At 42.2% G+C, this 17,416-nt stretch overlaps 1 protein-coding gene across 1 annotated transcript in view; it reads left to right on the forward strand.

The window, feature by feature from the left end:
* Positions 1-1,214: 1,214 nt before the first annotated feature.
* CD84 (CD84 molecule) overlaps positions 1,215-17,416 on the forward strand; it is a 31,823-nt gene continuing 15,621 nt past the window's right edge. Inside the window, exons 1-2 of the mRNA XM_081113344.1 lie at positions 1,215-1,454; positions 5,480-5,606. Coding sequence (XP_080969470.1) covers positions 5,561-5,606 — 46 coding nt within the window. The 5' untranslated portion in view covers positions 1,215-1,454; positions 5,480-5,560. The remainder of the gene's footprint in view (positions 1,455-5,479; positions 5,607-17,416) is intronic.

The following is a 17,416-nucleotide window of genomic DNA, read 5'->3' on the forward strand; positions in this document are numbered from 1 at the left end:
GATCGTGTCAGGATATGGAGAAGGATTGTGTCAGGGTTAGGAACCATGGAAGAAAAATTGCTAGATTGTCTTAGAAAAACAATGTGTTATGATACGCTCCAGCCAGGTGTGACTCCGTTTACCCTCTCCCACCCCCACCCCCTCTTTGTACTTATGAACTTTTAGTGAACTTCTAGGGAACAGCGAATGAAATGCTTTGTATTTTTTTCTAACACTGTTTTGCTATAAAGGATCATACTGCACCCTTGGTCTCTGCCACATGCTCCGAATCTCCCAGAGGGGGAGATAGGTGCTGTGGTCAGCTGGCCAGCTTAATAAAGACTCTTAAATTTAAATTCTGAGTTGGTGGTCTATTTCGCTGAGCCAACCCATAACAATCTTTATTATTTTCTTCCATCTACTTACACTGGGCTTTTATTTTTGTTCTCTTTCTAATTCTTTGAGTTGTAGAGTTAGTAGTTTATTAGAAGTTTTTCTTGTTTTTTGGGTAGGCCTGTAATGCTATGAACTTCCCTCTCAGGATTGCTTTTGCTGTGTCCTTGAGATTTAGGGTTATTGCGTGACCATTTTCATCTGTTTCCAGGAAGTTCTTTTTTTCTTTCTTGATCTCATTGATAACGCATTCACTTAACATGCTATTTAGCCTCCATGTGTTTGAAGATTTTTTGAGTGTTTTTCCTGTAATTGATTACTAATTTCATTCCGTTGTGATCTGAGAATACTTGATATGATTCAAATCTTCCTGAACTTGTAGAGACTTGATTTGTGTCCTAACATGTGGTCTATCTTTGAGAATGACCCATGTGCACTTGAGAAGAATGTATATTCTGCAGCTTTTGAGTGAAATGTTCTATAAATGTCAATTAAATCCATCTGTCAACCTTAATCCCTCAAAAGTGTTGTAGGCAGGGAAGGGGCTGTTCAGATTTCAGGAAATGTGATTGGTGTATTTCCCTGTCCCAGAGCTACTCCTCTGCAATTGGCCCAAAATATCTGGATGCAACCCAGTGGGATCAGCTGGAAACCTGGAGTTTCTATCAGCTCTCCCGTGCAGGGAAAGTACCAGACTAGACTGGTGCCCAGGATAGTGGGTGGATGGCCTCTTCCCCAATCCAGTCACTGATGCTCCCTGAGATTGTTGAAACCCTCAGACCCATAGGCTTGACCTCAGCTTCTGTTTTCTCTAAAAATGGACATTTAGTCTGTGGTAGGCATGGCTCCTGAGGGTAGAGTGGGCTGTTACCACCTAGGGCGGGGTTTTGTTTCTCTGACCTGCCCTGAGGCTATGGGAGGGGTTAGTTCCTCTTTAGACAAAAGGCCATTTGGTTCGGGTGTATGTGACCAAGGACAGGACTCCAGGCTGCTGCTTTTGTGAGTCTCCCTGGAATGCTTCCCACCCGGGCCTCTCCTTAGGCACCTGAAGTCCGCACTCTCTCCTCGCACCAAAGCCTCAGGTGAGCAGCTGCCAATGAAAACTTCTGTGCTCTGGGTTTAGAAAAAAGAAAAAAAACAACAACTAAACTGTAACCTTCTCTTTGATGGACTCCAGGCCCCACTGTGGCCAGCAGCCCTGTCGCCTTTCACAGTGGGATGTTACCTGGGAACTCCGGGCTCTGGGCTCTGGTACTCCAGGCTATGGAGCCCATCTGGGTCACGGCCTCTATCTTAGAGGGAACAGCCTCCCATAGCCAGGAGCTCCCCCCTCGCTCTCGACCTGCCCGCCTGATGCTCCTGGACGCTCGGTCATTTCCTCTCCTGACCTCATCCTTCCTGTCGGTCTCCAGGTGTTTTCTGTCCTTTCTTGATATAAGTCCCCTCCTTCACTGGGACCTCAGTTGGTAACTATGGGTGCATGTTCCCCACTTTAGTTTTATTTCCAGTCTGGCCCTGAGAGGAGGTGGAAGAAAAGTCTGCCTATTCGGCCACTATTTTCTCCTTCTCTCTGCCCCAGTTTATGAGCTATTTGGCTCTCCGCTCATCTACAAAGGGCACATTTCTCTCTGGAATTCAGTTCATCGTGGGTTTTTTGCATATACCACTCATTGCACATTCCACAGATAAGTACGATTTTAATTTCAGTTTTCTTATTGTTACCATGGAATAGCAGAACTTTCATATCCTTCCACATCAGATCAAAATAAGTCTCAAAACCTAGTGTCTTCTTGATTGATGTGCAGTATAAGGCTGAAAGATAGAGATAAGACACTGGTCTAGGAATATGATAAAAACTAAAGGTCTTATCCAGGATAGGATATATCAAAAGTTGAACATCAAACAAATAATCGTTGGCTAACAAGAGTTCGTTCATAATAAGTGACCAAATTACTTCAGTGAAGCCAAATTTAACCACTATCCGACCTGATATGTTAGACTATGGACATTAGCCATTTTTCTGTCAAATCTGCAGGCCCTTAAATTTTTGGAAGTTAAAAGCAACCAAACCAAAATATGTAAGTATAAATTTTTGGATTGTATTTCTCTTAAAAAAAGGGAGAGAGAGAGATTGGTCTAGGCTCAACAGGACTAAGATACCATTAGGGTTGCCGAAAGAGGAACGCATGAGGCCAAAAGGGGTAAAGAATTATAAATGTACTAGAGGCCTGATGCACGAAATTCGTGCAAGGGGCTGGGCCCTCGCCACCCCAGCTTCATCCGGAAGGTCGTCTGGAAAGATGTCCGGAATGTCGTTTGGCTGTCCGGTCTAATTAGCATATTATGCTTTTATTATTATAGATTATTACATCTGCTAGCAGAAGGGCTGAGACCAAAATGGCATCAGCAGGGCAGAGTAGGGGGAGCGGGATATTTATGTCACTTTTAAGGGTCAGTCAGAGTAATGGGTCAGACCAGGTGTAGGTGGGGGTGAGGTGTAGGTGATCCACTGGAAACTGGGTGAGGCAGTTTACTGGAAGCCAAAGGCCATTGTTCATGAAACCTACAAGGAGAATAACAGAAAATCGCCGGGAGGAGCAAGAGCCCCCTGCAAGGCATAATGTGCCTAACAGATACTGTCTAAGAATGTGCCTAACAGTTACCATCTAAGATTTCTTAAGGCATAGACGTGAGACCAAGCATGAGTTTCAGATAACAGGGGAAGAAAGAACATTCCTACAGAGAAAGAGGAAGGAAGAAAGAAATACAACGTTGAGTTTTCAGCAGCTCTTGCCAATTTTACATTCTTTCTTCTTTTCTCCTTCTCTATGAAACATGATGAATGTGTGTGTTTTCCATGTGTAGTAATCACATACTTTAGGAAGACATGCTAAAAATGTGAAAGTAATATGGTTTAATCTTATTAAATGAAATAATTAATTTGGGAAATTCCATTTTTATCTTCAGTCTTTCTTTGGTCCCCAAAAGCTGCCTGGTTCGCTATCCCTACATAAAGGCGCTCATTTGTGCTACACTGAACAATTATATATTTGGAGAACGATGAGCAGGATTATACAGTAAATGACCTCAGAGGCTCAAGTTGCCTAGAAATGAAGGACTCCTCTCAGTGGCAAAGGCTACACATAATCTTATTTCCCCGCAGGTTTCAGGAGCTGGATCCTCAGACTCCCCCCAAACAGCTGGGTTCCAGTTAAAATTGCTTAGCTTTGGGGCTCAAGTATTTATACTTATTATTTTAACTAGACAACCAAGGGGTCTGGGCTGCCTGCCAATACTTGAGACAATTAAGCAGAGACAGGGTTGAATCATATGTGAGTGTTTATTCCAATCCTGCCAACAGTACAGGAGAGCAGCAGGTCATCCACAAATATCTGCTCTGCAACTAACCACTGCTTATATTGGGTAAGACAAAAATGACATGGGGAAGTAGGCAGTGAAGGCTGAAGTGGGACTCCATTGTTTGGGCAACAAGGTTAAGGTTAACTCTTTCCATGATAATAGGCAGTTTTATTTTTTTAATATATTTTATTGATTTTTTTACAGAGAGGAAGGGAGAGGGATAGAGAGGTAGAAATATTGATGAGAGAGAAATATTGATCAGCTGCCTCCCACACACTCCCCACTGGGGATGTGCCCGCAACCAAGGTACATGCCCTTGACTGGAATCGAACCTGGAACCCTTCAGTCCACAGGCCAACGCTCTATCCACTGAGCCAAACCAGTCAGGGCAATAGGCAGTTCTTGAATGAGACTGGACCGAATTCCAATATTGACTCCCAGGTCCAAGGTTGATTCCCAGGTCCCAGCAGTGTACAACTCCCAGACAGGTAAAAATGTCCTTTCTTTCATCAGAACAAGGCAATCACAGTTAATAGAGCATGATTAATATTTCTTATAACTATCGCTAGTCTCCAATATTCTGTTTTTGCCCCTAACGTTATTTCCCCTGACACCCTACATACATACAAGACCCCTGTTATCTTCTAACAGGGAGTAGTAAGCCTCAACGAAAGAATAGCCCTGTATTTCATTTATCTCACTCATAATATAATTATATTAATTATATGATATATATAACATAATTATATATCATAAAATATATAATAACATAATAGAATATCATATGATATAAAACTAGAGGCCTGGTGCACGAAATTTGTGCACGGGGGGGGGGGGGGTTGTCCCTCAGCCTGGCCTGCACCCTCTCCAATCTGGGACCCCTTGGGGAATGTCCAACTGCCAGGATTGGGCCTAAACCGGCAGTTGAACATCCCTCTCACAATCTGGGACTGCTGACTCCTAACTGCTTTTGCCTGCCAACCTGATCGCACCCTAACCGCTCCCCTGCTGGCCTGATCAATGTCTAACTGCTCCCCTGCTGGCCCAATCACCCCAAACTGCCCTCCCCTGCTGGCATTATTTTGGAAGAAAGAAATACAACGTTAAGTTTTCAGCAGCTCTTGGCAATTTTACATTCTTTCTTCTTTCTGCCCCCAACTGCCCTCCCCTGCAGGTCATCTTGTGGTGGCCACCTTGTGATGACATCGTGCATGACGCCACCTAGGCTTTGATTTTATTATATAGGATAATTTGGGAAATTATTCAATTTGTATAAAATATGTTTTATTAGTTACATATAATTGTATTATATATTAACATATAACTGTAATTATATAGTATTAGTTGCTGCCATTTATTAAGCTCCTATCATGTGAACACATTCTTCCTACTCTCTATTCCCACCACCTTTTGCCTAATAATGCTAACTGACTTTTCAGATCCATCTCAGCTTGGTTGTCAGTTCCTACAGAGAGCCTTCCCCACATTCTCTTAGCCCGGGCCCTCCCCGTTCTCCATAATTTTCTGTGAAAACACTGTTTAATTGCTGATCTGCCCAACAAGGGGAGAGATCAATTGCTTTGTTGGTCTTTATACTGCCAGCACCCAGAATAGTGCCTGACACATAGTAGGCATTCAATAAATATTTGTTAAATAAACAACGAATTAATGCTAGGCACTTTATGTGATAATATAGGGAAAAACAGCAAAGACCATTGTTTCCGAAATCGTTGTCACTTCCTTTCAGCTATAAATAGCAAGAAAATTCGAGTGAAACGCTGTCTGCTAGAAGAGTGCCTTTCTTTTCACAATCAATGAACCTCTGAAGATGGCGCAGCACTACTTATGGATCTTGCTCCTTTGCCTACAAACCTGTAAGTTCTGACCCTTGTTGATCCCTTCCTAGTTTTCTATTACTTTTTTTGTAGAAATTGCCCTGAAGGAAGACATGGAAATGCCCTTCTGATAGGTTTCAACACAGATACCCTTGGTCTATAAGGAAAACAACCAGTAAGAGTCAAACCTGTTTTTCAGCTTTAGAGTTTGAATTTTTGTTTGTGGTGGGTCTCCAAAGAGCTGAGACAAACCCTTCTGCTCAGGAGACTCAGCACTTGGTAGACCTGGCCAGAAAGCCCAGAAAAAGAAGAAATAATCCAAAATCTTGAATAACTTAAAAGCTATTTCTTTTGGGGTATTATAATGTATCATATGGCTTTTGACAGAGATATACTTTTCCCCATTATTTCATTGCCCTAGCAGATTGGAGTTCATGGCCATAATTGTCACTGTAGAAACTTGATCTCTGGACGCTTGCTTCATTTTCAAAGCACATTCAGAGCTATTACTCAGCTTCTATCTTCCAAAAACTCCCTAAAATAAATGAGAAGTGGCTATTATTCCTATTTTACAAATACATTACTTTCAAAAAAATGAAGAACTGGAACTAAGAACATTACTTTCAAAAAATGAAGAACTGGCTTTAAAAACTGTTTTCCTTACTTATGCTCAACAGTAAATTATAAAGGACATATGCATACTGTTTGTTGTCGGTACAAAGAAAACCATGTAACATTAGCCTAGCTCTGGGTGTGTCTTTTCATTGCATATATTATTTAATTAAATCCAAATAATTGCCTTTCTTATATAAAAATTGACTCTGTTTGCCATTTTAAATCTATTTCTATTGTCTCTTACCAGTTCTAAAAATGCACTATCAAATTCCTGACACGAATGCGTGGGTTAGGATTTTCTGAAAAGGTAGACTAAATGCACCATGGTCTCTCTGGTTCCCTTGACCATTTTAAATTGGGGCTCCTTCCATTTGAGCTTCACGGAGATTGCACCCTAAATTTCTCCTGCTGCTGTTCCCGGCAAAGGTGGTCCCTTATGCTTACCATTGGACTGTGAATCAACTGCTTTCCTGGAACTCAGATTAGTGAAGCAGCTGAGAAGCAGTGGAAAAGGAAGTTAGAAACCCCCTTTTTCTCTTGAAATCACCGAAATAAGTCTGAGTGTGCGAACTCATGACTCTTCCATGTCGGAAAATTTTTCCCTCAGGGCCAAAACTCACAGGCTTATGTTCTGATCCTAACTTTCTCATCGTGGCCTGGGAATCCTGTGACTCTGACCATCCCTCCCAGTATCCTACCAGCCACCCACCCTCTGTGTGGAAGGCAGGAAGAGTCCATGTCCATTTCTCTCTACAAGTTTTTTTTCCCCCCATGGAATTTTAATTCTTCCTTTTCTCTACACCTTTCTTGTTTCAGTTTCTTAAACTCCTCCCCTTGCTCCCTTCTCCTATCTCTCATCAATAATAGTAATTACTGACTATTTATGGAGCAACCACTATGTGTCTGGCATTATGCTACGTAGCCTACATTTATCATTTTATTTAATCCTCACAATACCCTATGAGATGAGTACTATTAATGTCTCAAGTTCACAGGTGAAAGCATTGGCACAGAATTCTGGAGGTCAGTTAGCCAAAAAGTGGAGAAAGTAGGATTTGACTTCCAATGTCTTTAGACTTAACCACTGAGCAATGCTGCCTTCATCCACTTTGATGCTGAAGTGAAATAAAATACTTGCCCTCCTATTAATTGTTACCACATTTCGGGATTTGTCAGTGAAGAGCAGTGACTTATTCCCAGCAACACAGGATTATTTAGGGAGAGACTGGGCCTGTTTCCACACCCACCTGTAGAGGAGGTGGGCAGGCCTTTGCCAAGAGCCAGAGTTCAGGGAGGCCAGCAGAGCAAAATATCCAAGGAAATGACCATATTGAGACACGGTTCAAGCACCATTCACATCAATAGGATTTGGGTTGAGTTGAATTTGCTTCTTAAAAACAAACAAGGATTAAATATCAACAAGGTCTTGTTGTCCTGTAAAGCATAGTCATGGGGCACCCGGCAGAGGTGAGTGGGCCCGTCTGGATACCTGCCCATGGATAACCAGGCCCCAACCATCATCCTGGGGCTTAAAGACAGGTTTTTTGTGCCTGGAGAAGAGTCCTGGCAAGAGCCATCTGCCACTAGTCCAATGTCCTTCAAAATAACGAGAAAGCCTCTGTTCTAGAAAGAGATCTGAGCAGACCACTATCTCAGACTCTCAGAAAGGGCTCAAAGGCCCACTTATAGAAATGGAAAAATATATATATTCAGCATGGGGAAAATGAAGTATCAGCTAAAAATGCAGTTTCCAAAGAGAGGCTGGGAAGCTGCATCCTTGTGCTAACACAGGGCTGCCGTGGGAGGGGGTAGAGGCCACTGCATCAGCCTGTTGGGCTGAAACAGCCGGGTGATCAGTATGGTGGTGGACAAAGCAGCCAGAGTGCCTTCGCACAGAAGCACAAAAGTTAGTCCCCAGCCATTCATAGGTTGAGCATTGACCCATGAACCAGGAGGCCATGGTTCAATTCCCAATCAGGGCACATGCCTGGGTTGCAGGCTCAATCCCCAGTGTGGGGCATGCAGGAGGCAGCCGATCAATGATTCTCTCTCATCATTGATGCTCCTATCTCTCTCTCTCCCTCTCCCTTCCTCTTTGAAATCAATATATATTGATGTCATTCCCAGTCCACTCAGGCTACTCAAGTATTTCCTCAGTCAAATCTTTTTTTCTTTTTTGTTTATGGGGTTTTTTTTGGTGAATCTTCGCTTAACAGTTGCCTGGGATTATTATTTTAATCTCTGTAACAATGCTTTTTTTATTTTCTATAACAAACATACAGAGTGCCAGGGATTTTTGTAACAGGTTTATAAATATTAACTCATTCAACCTTCATAATACTTATGTGAGGTAAGTCCTTCTGTTAGCTCCATTTTAAAGTTGGTAAAAGTGAGGCACAGAGCCTGGCTGATGTGACTCAGTGGTTGAGCGTGGATCTATGAACCAAGAGCTTGCCAGTTCGATACCCGGGTTGCGTCCCCAGTGGAGGCATGCAGGAGGCAGCTGATCTGTTTCTCTGCCACCGATGTTTCTATCTCTCTCTCCCTCTTCCTTCCTCTCTCTCTAAAAATCAATAAAAATGTATTTTTTAAAAAATGAGGCACAGAGAGGTTGCTAATTTTCACTTGTTGCTAGTACCTAATGGAACCAAGATTCAAACTCTGGGCTGTCTGGCTCTTTCTCACTAAGTCATAGTGCCTGACATGGGGGTAGACAGCGGTGCTCCTCATGGCAAGACCCTTTCTGGAGCCTCTAGGTCAGCGGTTCTCAACCTTCCTAACGCCGCGACCCTTTACTACAGTTCCTCATGTTGTGGTGACCCGCAACCATAAAATTACTTTCGTTGCTACTTCATAACTGTAATGTTGCTACTGTTATGAATCGTCATGTAAATATCTGATATGCAGGATGTATTTTCACTGTTACAAATTGAACATAATGAAAGCCTAGTGATTCATCACAAAAACAATATGTAATTATATATGTGTTTTCCGGTGGTCTTAGGCGACCCCTGTGAAAGGGTCGTTCGACCCCCAAAGGGGTCGCAACCCACAGGTTGAGAACCACTGCTCTAGATTCTTCTCCCTTGATATACACCAGTGATGGCGAACCTTTTGAGCTCGGCCTATCAGCATTTTGAAAAACCCTAACTTTACTCGGGTGCTGTGCCACATATAGAAATTTTTTGATATTTGCAACCATAGTAAAACAAAGACTTATCTTTTTGATATTTATTTTATATATTTAAATGCCATTTAACAAAGAAAAATCAACCTAAAAAATGAGTTTGCGTGTCACCTCTGACACGCGTGTCATAGGCTCACCATCACTGGTATACACACTTCATTTAATCTTGGTAACTCCTCAAGTGGCAGAGCATATATTTTTTACTTCATTTACCAACTAGAATCCTGAGGCTTAGCATGAAAGTGACTCACCCCTGTCACTTAGCTAGTCTGCAACAGAGCCTTAACTAGAACATGTTCCTGGATCCCTAGTTCAGGGCACTTTTACTCGCCACCCTGAGCAGCCCCAGCCTGTGGATCTATGCCAAGACAATTGTTTGCTAATGTCACGAGGATATTAGCGGGAAAAGAAGTTACAGTTAGCCAACTGCTCCTTCTTGTGTCTCAGTTTATACCCTGAGGCTTCCACACCAAGACACGGGGACCGGTGAAGAGTTCTCTCTTGGCCTCACTCTTTCTCTGGCTCTGGTTTCTCCACCTTGCTTTATGTTGCTGGAAAAGGGGCAATTGGGTCAGCAGCCTAAAAGTATCCATTCTCTCAACAAAGATGTGAGAGTCACCCACTAGGTGGTAGGGAAATAGTGGTGACCAGAACAGACAAGGACTCTGCATTCATGGTGATTACATCCTCATGGAGCTGAGGCGCTGCGTAGTGATGGCTACTCTGAAGAAAACTAAAGTAGGCGAGGCAATGGAGAGTGGTGGAGGGAACTGCTGCTTTAAGCCTGGGGATCAGGAAAGCTCTCTGACGAGGTGACCTTGGAGCAGAGTTGCATAGTGACAGAGTGCTGCCATGTGTTGAGAAGAGGCAGTCAGGTCCTAACTGGTTTGGCTCAGTGGATAGAGCATCGGCCTGCGGACTGAAGGGTCCCAGGTTCGATTCCAGTCAAGGGCATGTACCTTGGTTGTGGGCACATTCCCAGAAGGGGCTGTGCAGGAGGCAGCTGATCGATGTTTCTCTCTCATCAATGTTTCTAACTCTCTATCCCTCTCCCTTCCTCGCTGTAAAAAATCAATAAAAATATATTTTTTTAAAAAAAGAAGAGGAAGTCAACGAACATGCAGGCCTGTTTGAAGGAGGAAGCAGTGTGGTTAGAGTGAGGGAGGAGAAGAAGGGTAGGAGATGAGGAAGGAGGAGGGGCCAGAGCAAGTAGAGCTTAGGAGATAAAGGCAGCGTGTAACAGACTAGGGAGCCTCCTACACCCCCAATTGTACATCACCCTTGTTTTTATCAGACTCTAAGGAGAGCTATGAAGTTTTAGGTCTGTCCCCTCTGCATTGTCATAAATATTTTATGTTTCGCACTCTCTTTAGATTCCATCCCCCACTTCTCTTGCTCGGCTCTGAAGAATTTCCCTCTAGCCAATTAAAGTCCTCCTACCCCATCAATATTTCCAACCAGAATAAGTTTCTGATTTTTAAAATATATATATATATCTTTCTTTTTCTCATAATCTCTATTGCCTTCTTCCAGTCAGTGGTTCTTGGCAGCTACTTTATCATGAACTGCACATGTGTAGAGTCCACCTATACACATGGATTCATTCATGAAAACGGGAGTTACCACCTAAAACACAGAAAGGTGTATTAGGCCGGGAAAGACGCCTACCTTTCCTCCCAGGAGGGGAAGGCCGCCTCCATAAACAGCCTGTCTACAGTGCTCTCTGTCCCAGCTGGTTTCATCCTTCCCCTCGGGTTCCCTCTCACCATAACTACCTAAGGGGCACAATGAATGTATTTTCCCATTTAAGCCCACACTCCTGCCTTTGCTTCCCCCTGAGAAGTCCTGCCTGTCTCCTACCCTTCCCTTCTGCGGTCTGGCATATGACAGTGAGGAAACCATCCTCACTGGAAGATGTTATAAACGTGGCTCACCTCTCCCCTGGGCTCCCAAGGCTGCTCAACAATCTTTTCATCCCCTTAATAAATCTTGGGTAGACTCCCAGTGTGTTCCCTATAATGGCATTTTCTCAACATTTTGACATTCTTCAAAACAATAATACAACCACGATTAATATGTACCAGGCATTGTGCTAAGTGCTTTATCTTCATAATTGTATCTAACAGTTATCCACATTGTAGAGGTAAGGAACCTGAGGATCAGACAATTTCAAAAAATTTTTCTCATGGTGACACAGCTAGGTTCAAACCTACCAAGATTCAAAACCTGTGCCCCTAAACTTTTTACTTTCTAGCTGGTCCTATCCTTGCCTCTTCACTCTTTTTTTAAAATATATTTTTATTGATTTTTTTACAGAGAGGAGGGGAGAGGGATAGAGAGTTAGAAACATCGATGAGAGAGAAACATTGATCAGTTGCCTCCTGCACACCCCCTACTGGGGATGTGCCCGCAACCAAGGTACATGCCCTTGACCGGAATCAAACCTGGGACCCTTCAGTCCACAGGCCAACGCTCTATCCACTGAGAGAAACCAGTTAGGGCTGCCTCTTCACTCTCACCAGATCTCACCTCCTACATTACTAAAGAGGTGAATTCACGGTCAACAAGCATGACTCTCTTCACTTTTACCCACTCTACTCCAGAATGTCTACTCACAACAGTCTCTGAGGCGGGCACTATTCTATCCCCTCTGTAGCCTCAGTGAGATAAGGGCCTCAGCAAATGTCAGACACGGAACCTGGCTCAGACCTGTGTCCCTTCACCTCACCAAGAGGCCTTTCTTCTATCCCCGCCCCCAACAGCACCTCAAAATAACCCGGTCCTTTCACTCATCCTTGGCTTTTCTTTAGTGTCTCGACAAGTGTTAATGGCCTTTGTATCCTGCATTGTGCTTGGTCGGGGGGTTTGAAGGCAAGGTCCCTGGACTCAAGTCATTCACAGTGTCTAGAAACAGACACATGGATTCACGACTGCCACACAATTTGGCAATTACTATGAGAGAGAAGCACAGAGCTGCAGAAAGCCAGTGAGTTGGAAGGCCTACGCCAGAGCAAGGCCAACCAGGGAAATCTCTAAATGCTCTACCTCCCTACCAACCCTTCACCACCAATCTCTTCTATTTTCAAACAAAATGAAATAAATTAATTTCACTTGACTCTCTCAGTACTATTCTATTTTATCACTTTTTATTCTGTTCTGATATCTGGTTGTAACCAAAGAAAGAACCTAAAATATCAAAAGTGGTGGGCCGAGTAATCTTATCATAGCCCTTCACAGGCAACTGTTTCTCACCCAGCCTTAGAGGAAGAGTTGGAAAGCATCAGTTTCAGGGTTTAGAGAGACTGTGTTTTGTGTTTGATTGAGGGACAATCCATAAACTTTAGAAATGTTAGACTGCCTTGCAGAGTGAAGGACTGGCAGGCAGATTCAGGAATTCTTTTCAGGAAACAGTTGTAATAAACATCCTCTTAAAAACAGCAGGCTTGGCAGTTCCATTGGTAGAATAGTTCCCAAGGTCATCGGGGGTCCACACTTTTTCAGTCTTCCTGCTTCACCATTCTTAGTACTTGGCTTCATCTTCCTGATCCCAAATGTCCATCTGAGATCCCGCCTGCAAGAAGCAAGAAAGAGATAAATAAAGCAAAATGCCTTCTTCTTAAAGACACAGAAGTCATATGCAACACTTTCACTTTCATCCTGTTGACCTGAACTTAGTCATATGACCAAACTTAGCTAGCAGAAAAGTGGGCAATAAGTGACTCTATTTCATTCTACAAATTAAGGGTTCTGTTACTACAGATGAAGCTCTAAGGAGAACAAATATAGGAAAACAACTAGAAGATTCTACCACAGCCCCCCCACGAATAACATTTAAACCCATTCTCCTTATTTTCCATTCTTCCAACTTCTTACTTAGATGTCCAACATCATCTCAAATTCAATATTTCTAAACCTGAACTTGTCTTCTACTTTGACTTCCTTCCAAAATAAAATGAATTGGTTTTCCTCTGGCATAAAGTAGACACAAAAAATGTATTGTTGCCCTGGCCAGTGTGGCTCAGTTGGTTGCAATGTCATCCCATGCACTAGAAGGTCTCTGGTTCAATTCCCAGTCAGGGCACATGCCTAGGATGTGGGTTGGATCCCCAGTTGGGGCTCCATGTAGGAGGCAACTGATAGATGCATGTCTCCCACATTGATGTTTCTCTTTCTCTCTCCCTCCCCCCTCTCTAAGATCAATTATATATACACATATGTGTGTGTGTGTGTGTATATATATATATATATATATATATATATATATAATTGATTGACAAAAGAAGGTTTATATAATACAAATAAATAGTACAATAATTAATAAATAAATAGTAATACAAGAATAAACTCTGTAAGTAAACCTACTTTTGCCCACCTGTGTGTGTGCGTGCGCGCGTTTGAACAACTGAATTACATTAGATGTCCTTATTCCTTGCCTTTCTTTGTACTATCTCTCAAATTTAACCCTTCCTTTCTATTCCCCCATCATCCTCTGGTTAATGCCCAGGAGGCTATAGAAGGCTCCGAAATGGTCTCTCAAGGCCAGCTTCTCTTCCTTCTTACTTTTTCTATACATCATTACTATATTACTATGACCCTAAAACATTATTTTAATCTTCATCCTCAAAAACTTTAATAGCTCCCCTCTGTGGTGTAGACATTAAACTCAAGGCTGTCCCAAATCTAAGCCATATCTCTTTACATCTCCTGCCTTGCCTCTCTCCACTGTTATTCCAATCTATACTTATTTAACCTACATTACACATTCTCCTGCTTCTAAACTTTTATTAAGGATCCCTTTGAGGAGTCCCACCCAAAGCACCCCTCCTGGGGATCAGCCACAGAAGGAAACAGTGATTCTGTTGCAACAGCTCCTGGATTACAGATGACCAACCCCAATGGCAACAGGAGGCGAGTCTTGGGAGTCCAAGCAGCGGCAGGGCTCTGTGGCTTCATTTCTCTGTCTGAAAAAGCTATGGAGAGTCTTTAAAAACAAAACAAAACAAAGCAAAAAACACTGAAGTTTGTTGTTGCTTTTTATTGTTTAAAATATTACATGTCTCCCTTTTTCCCCTGATTAACACCCCCCCACACTCCCACCCCCGAGGGCAAGGCCCCACCACCCCAGTGTCTGTGTCCATTGGTCATGCTAATATGCATGCATACAAGTCCTATGGTTGATCTCTAAGCCCACCCCCCACTCCCCACCTTCTCCCTGAGGTTGGACGGTCTGCTCAGTGCCATCTTGTCTCTGGATCCATATTTGCTCATCCATTTATGTTGATCATTATATCCCACACATGAGTGAGATCATGTGATATTTATCTTTCTCCAACTGGCTTATTTCACTTAGCATATGCTCTCCAGTTCCATCCATGCTGTTGCAAATGGTAAAAGCTCCTTCTTTTTTATAGCAGCGTAGTATTCCATTGTGTAGATGTACCACAGTTTTCTAATCCACTCATCTGTGATGGGCACTTCGGCTGTTTCCAAATTTTAGCTATGGTAAATTGTGCTGCTATAAAGATAAGGGTGCATATATTCTTTCTAATTTGTGTTTCTGATATAGTCCTAGGAGTGGGATTACTGGGATAAATGGGAGTTCCATTTTTAAATTTTTGAGGAAACTCCATACTGTTCTCCACAGTGGCTGCACCAGTCTGCATTCCTACCAGCAGTGAATGAGGGTTCCTTTTTCTCCACATCCTTGCCAGCACTTGTTTGTTGATTTGTTGTTGATAGTCATTCTGACAGGTGTGAGATGGTACCTCATTGTTTTGATTTGCATCTCTCGGATGTTTAGTGACTTTGAGCATGTTTTCATATGTCTCTCGGCCTTCTGTATGTCCTCTTTTGAAAAGTGTCTACTTAGGTCCTTTGCCCATTTTTTGATTGGGTTGTTTATCTTCCTTTTGTTAAGTTGTACGAGTTCCCTGTAAATTTTGGAGATTAAACCCTTATCTGCAATAGTATTGGCAAATATGTTCTCCCATGCAGTGGGCTTTTTATTGTTTTATTGATGGTTTCTTTTGCTGTGCAGAAGCTTTTTTTTTTTTTTTAATATATTTTATTGACCCTTCACAGAGAGGAAGGGAGAGAGACAGAAAGCCAGAAATATCGATGAGAGAGAAACATCGACCAGCTGCCCCCCGCACATTTCCCACTGGGGATGCGCCCGCAACACAGGCACATGCCCCCGACCGGAATCGAACCCGGGACCCCCAGTCCCCAGGCCGACGCTCTATCCACTGAGCCAAACCGGCCTCAGCAGCTTTTTATTTTGATGTAGTCCCATTTGTTTATTTTCTCCTTAGTTTCCATTGTCCTAGGAGCTATATTGATAAAGATATTACTATGACATATGTCTGATATTTTGCTGACTATGGAGTCTTCTAAGATTTTTATGGCTTCCCAGCTTACATTTAAGTCCTTTAACCATTTGAGTTTGTTTTTGTGTATGGTGTAAGTTGGTGATCTAGTTTTATTTTTTTTGCAGGTATCTGACTAATTTTCCCAGCACCATTTATTGAAGAGACTGTCTTGACTCCATTGTATGCTCTTGCCTCCTTTGTCAAATATTAATTGAGCATAATGGCTTGGGTCTATTTCTGGGTTCTCTGTTCTGTTCCATTGGTCCATATGTCTGTTCTTGTGCCAGTACCAGGCAGTTTTGAGAACTGTGGTTTTGTAACATAGCTTGATATCTGGTATTGTGATCCCTCCAACTTTGTTCTTCTTTCTCAGGATTGCTGTGGCTATTCGGGGTCTTTTTTTTTTATTCCAGATTAATTTTTGGAGAGTTAGTTCTAGGTCTGTGAAATATGCCGTTGGTATTTTAATGGGGATTGCATTAAATCTATAAATTGCTTTGGGTAGTGTAGACATTTTAATGATGTTGATTCTACCAATCCATGAACACAGTATGTTCTTCCATTTGTTTATGTCTTCCTCTATCTCTTTTTTCAATGTCCTGTAGTTTTCTGAGTACAGGTCTTTTACCTCCTTAGTTAAGTTTATTTCTAAGTATCTTAATTTTTTTATTTTTATTTTTTTTTTTTTGGTGCAATGGTAAATGGGATTGTTTTAACACTGAAGTTTTTAAGAGAAAAATAAAGTTCACCAAGTAAAGTGGTACCTAAAAAACCCCAAGGCTCTACTTGAATTAACCCTTAATAATGACTCTTTATACCTTCTTCTGTATGGGCCTGGTTTCACCATGGCCATCATAGGGATAGACTAGGGAAGCCTTCAAGAGCATGTACCAATTATTAAGATGATAATAAAGAAGATGATGGTCTGGCCAGCGTGGCTCAGTGACTGAGTATCAGCTTATGAACCAACAGGTCACGGTTTAATTCCTGGTCAGGGCACATGCCCGGGTTGGGGCCTCAATCCCCAGTGTGAGGCATGCAGAAAGCCGCCAAGCAATGATTCTCTCTCATCACTGATGTTTCTATAGGGTGTCCCAAAATTCACGCAAGAAGTAATTTTGATAGTAAACACAGGTTTATAATTAAAAATTGTAAATTTTTTATTGATTCATAAAGTGTATAGTATAGGGTTATGTATGGAATAGCACATCGGGTAAATGGCCTCCACGGCTTTGCTAGCACATATGCAAAGCTGTGGTCTTCATTGGTCTTCATTGTCCCTGCTCCTGGGCCATAATTGGTACTTGGTAATGCTTATCAAATTGAAGGGGTTGAAATCAAAGGGCAACAGATATTAGAATCTGATTCAATAAACCAAGTAAAATTAGGCTTTTATTTTTTGTTGTTGTTGTTGATGCTCACGTAAAATTCAAATCTTGCGTGAATTTTGGGACATCCTATATCTCTTCCTCCCAATCAGTTCCTCTCTGAAATCAATTTTTTAAATTAATTAATTAATAAAAAAGAGATGAGGAGGATGATTCTCATCCTCATTGTCATTATTAACCTCAGACATAACTCACATGTATTTGCCTTGATGGTTAGTGAAGCATTTTCACTCATATTGTATGATTTGCTGATCACTAATTAGGGCAATTTTATAGCTATTATTTCCATTC

The sequence above is a fragment of the Myotis nattereri genome (genome assembly GCF_964212035.1).
Source record: "Myotis nattereri genome assembly, chromosome: 18".
Lineage (NCBI taxonomy): Eukaryota > Metazoa > Chordata > Mammalia > Chiroptera > Vespertilionidae > Myotis > Myotis nattereri.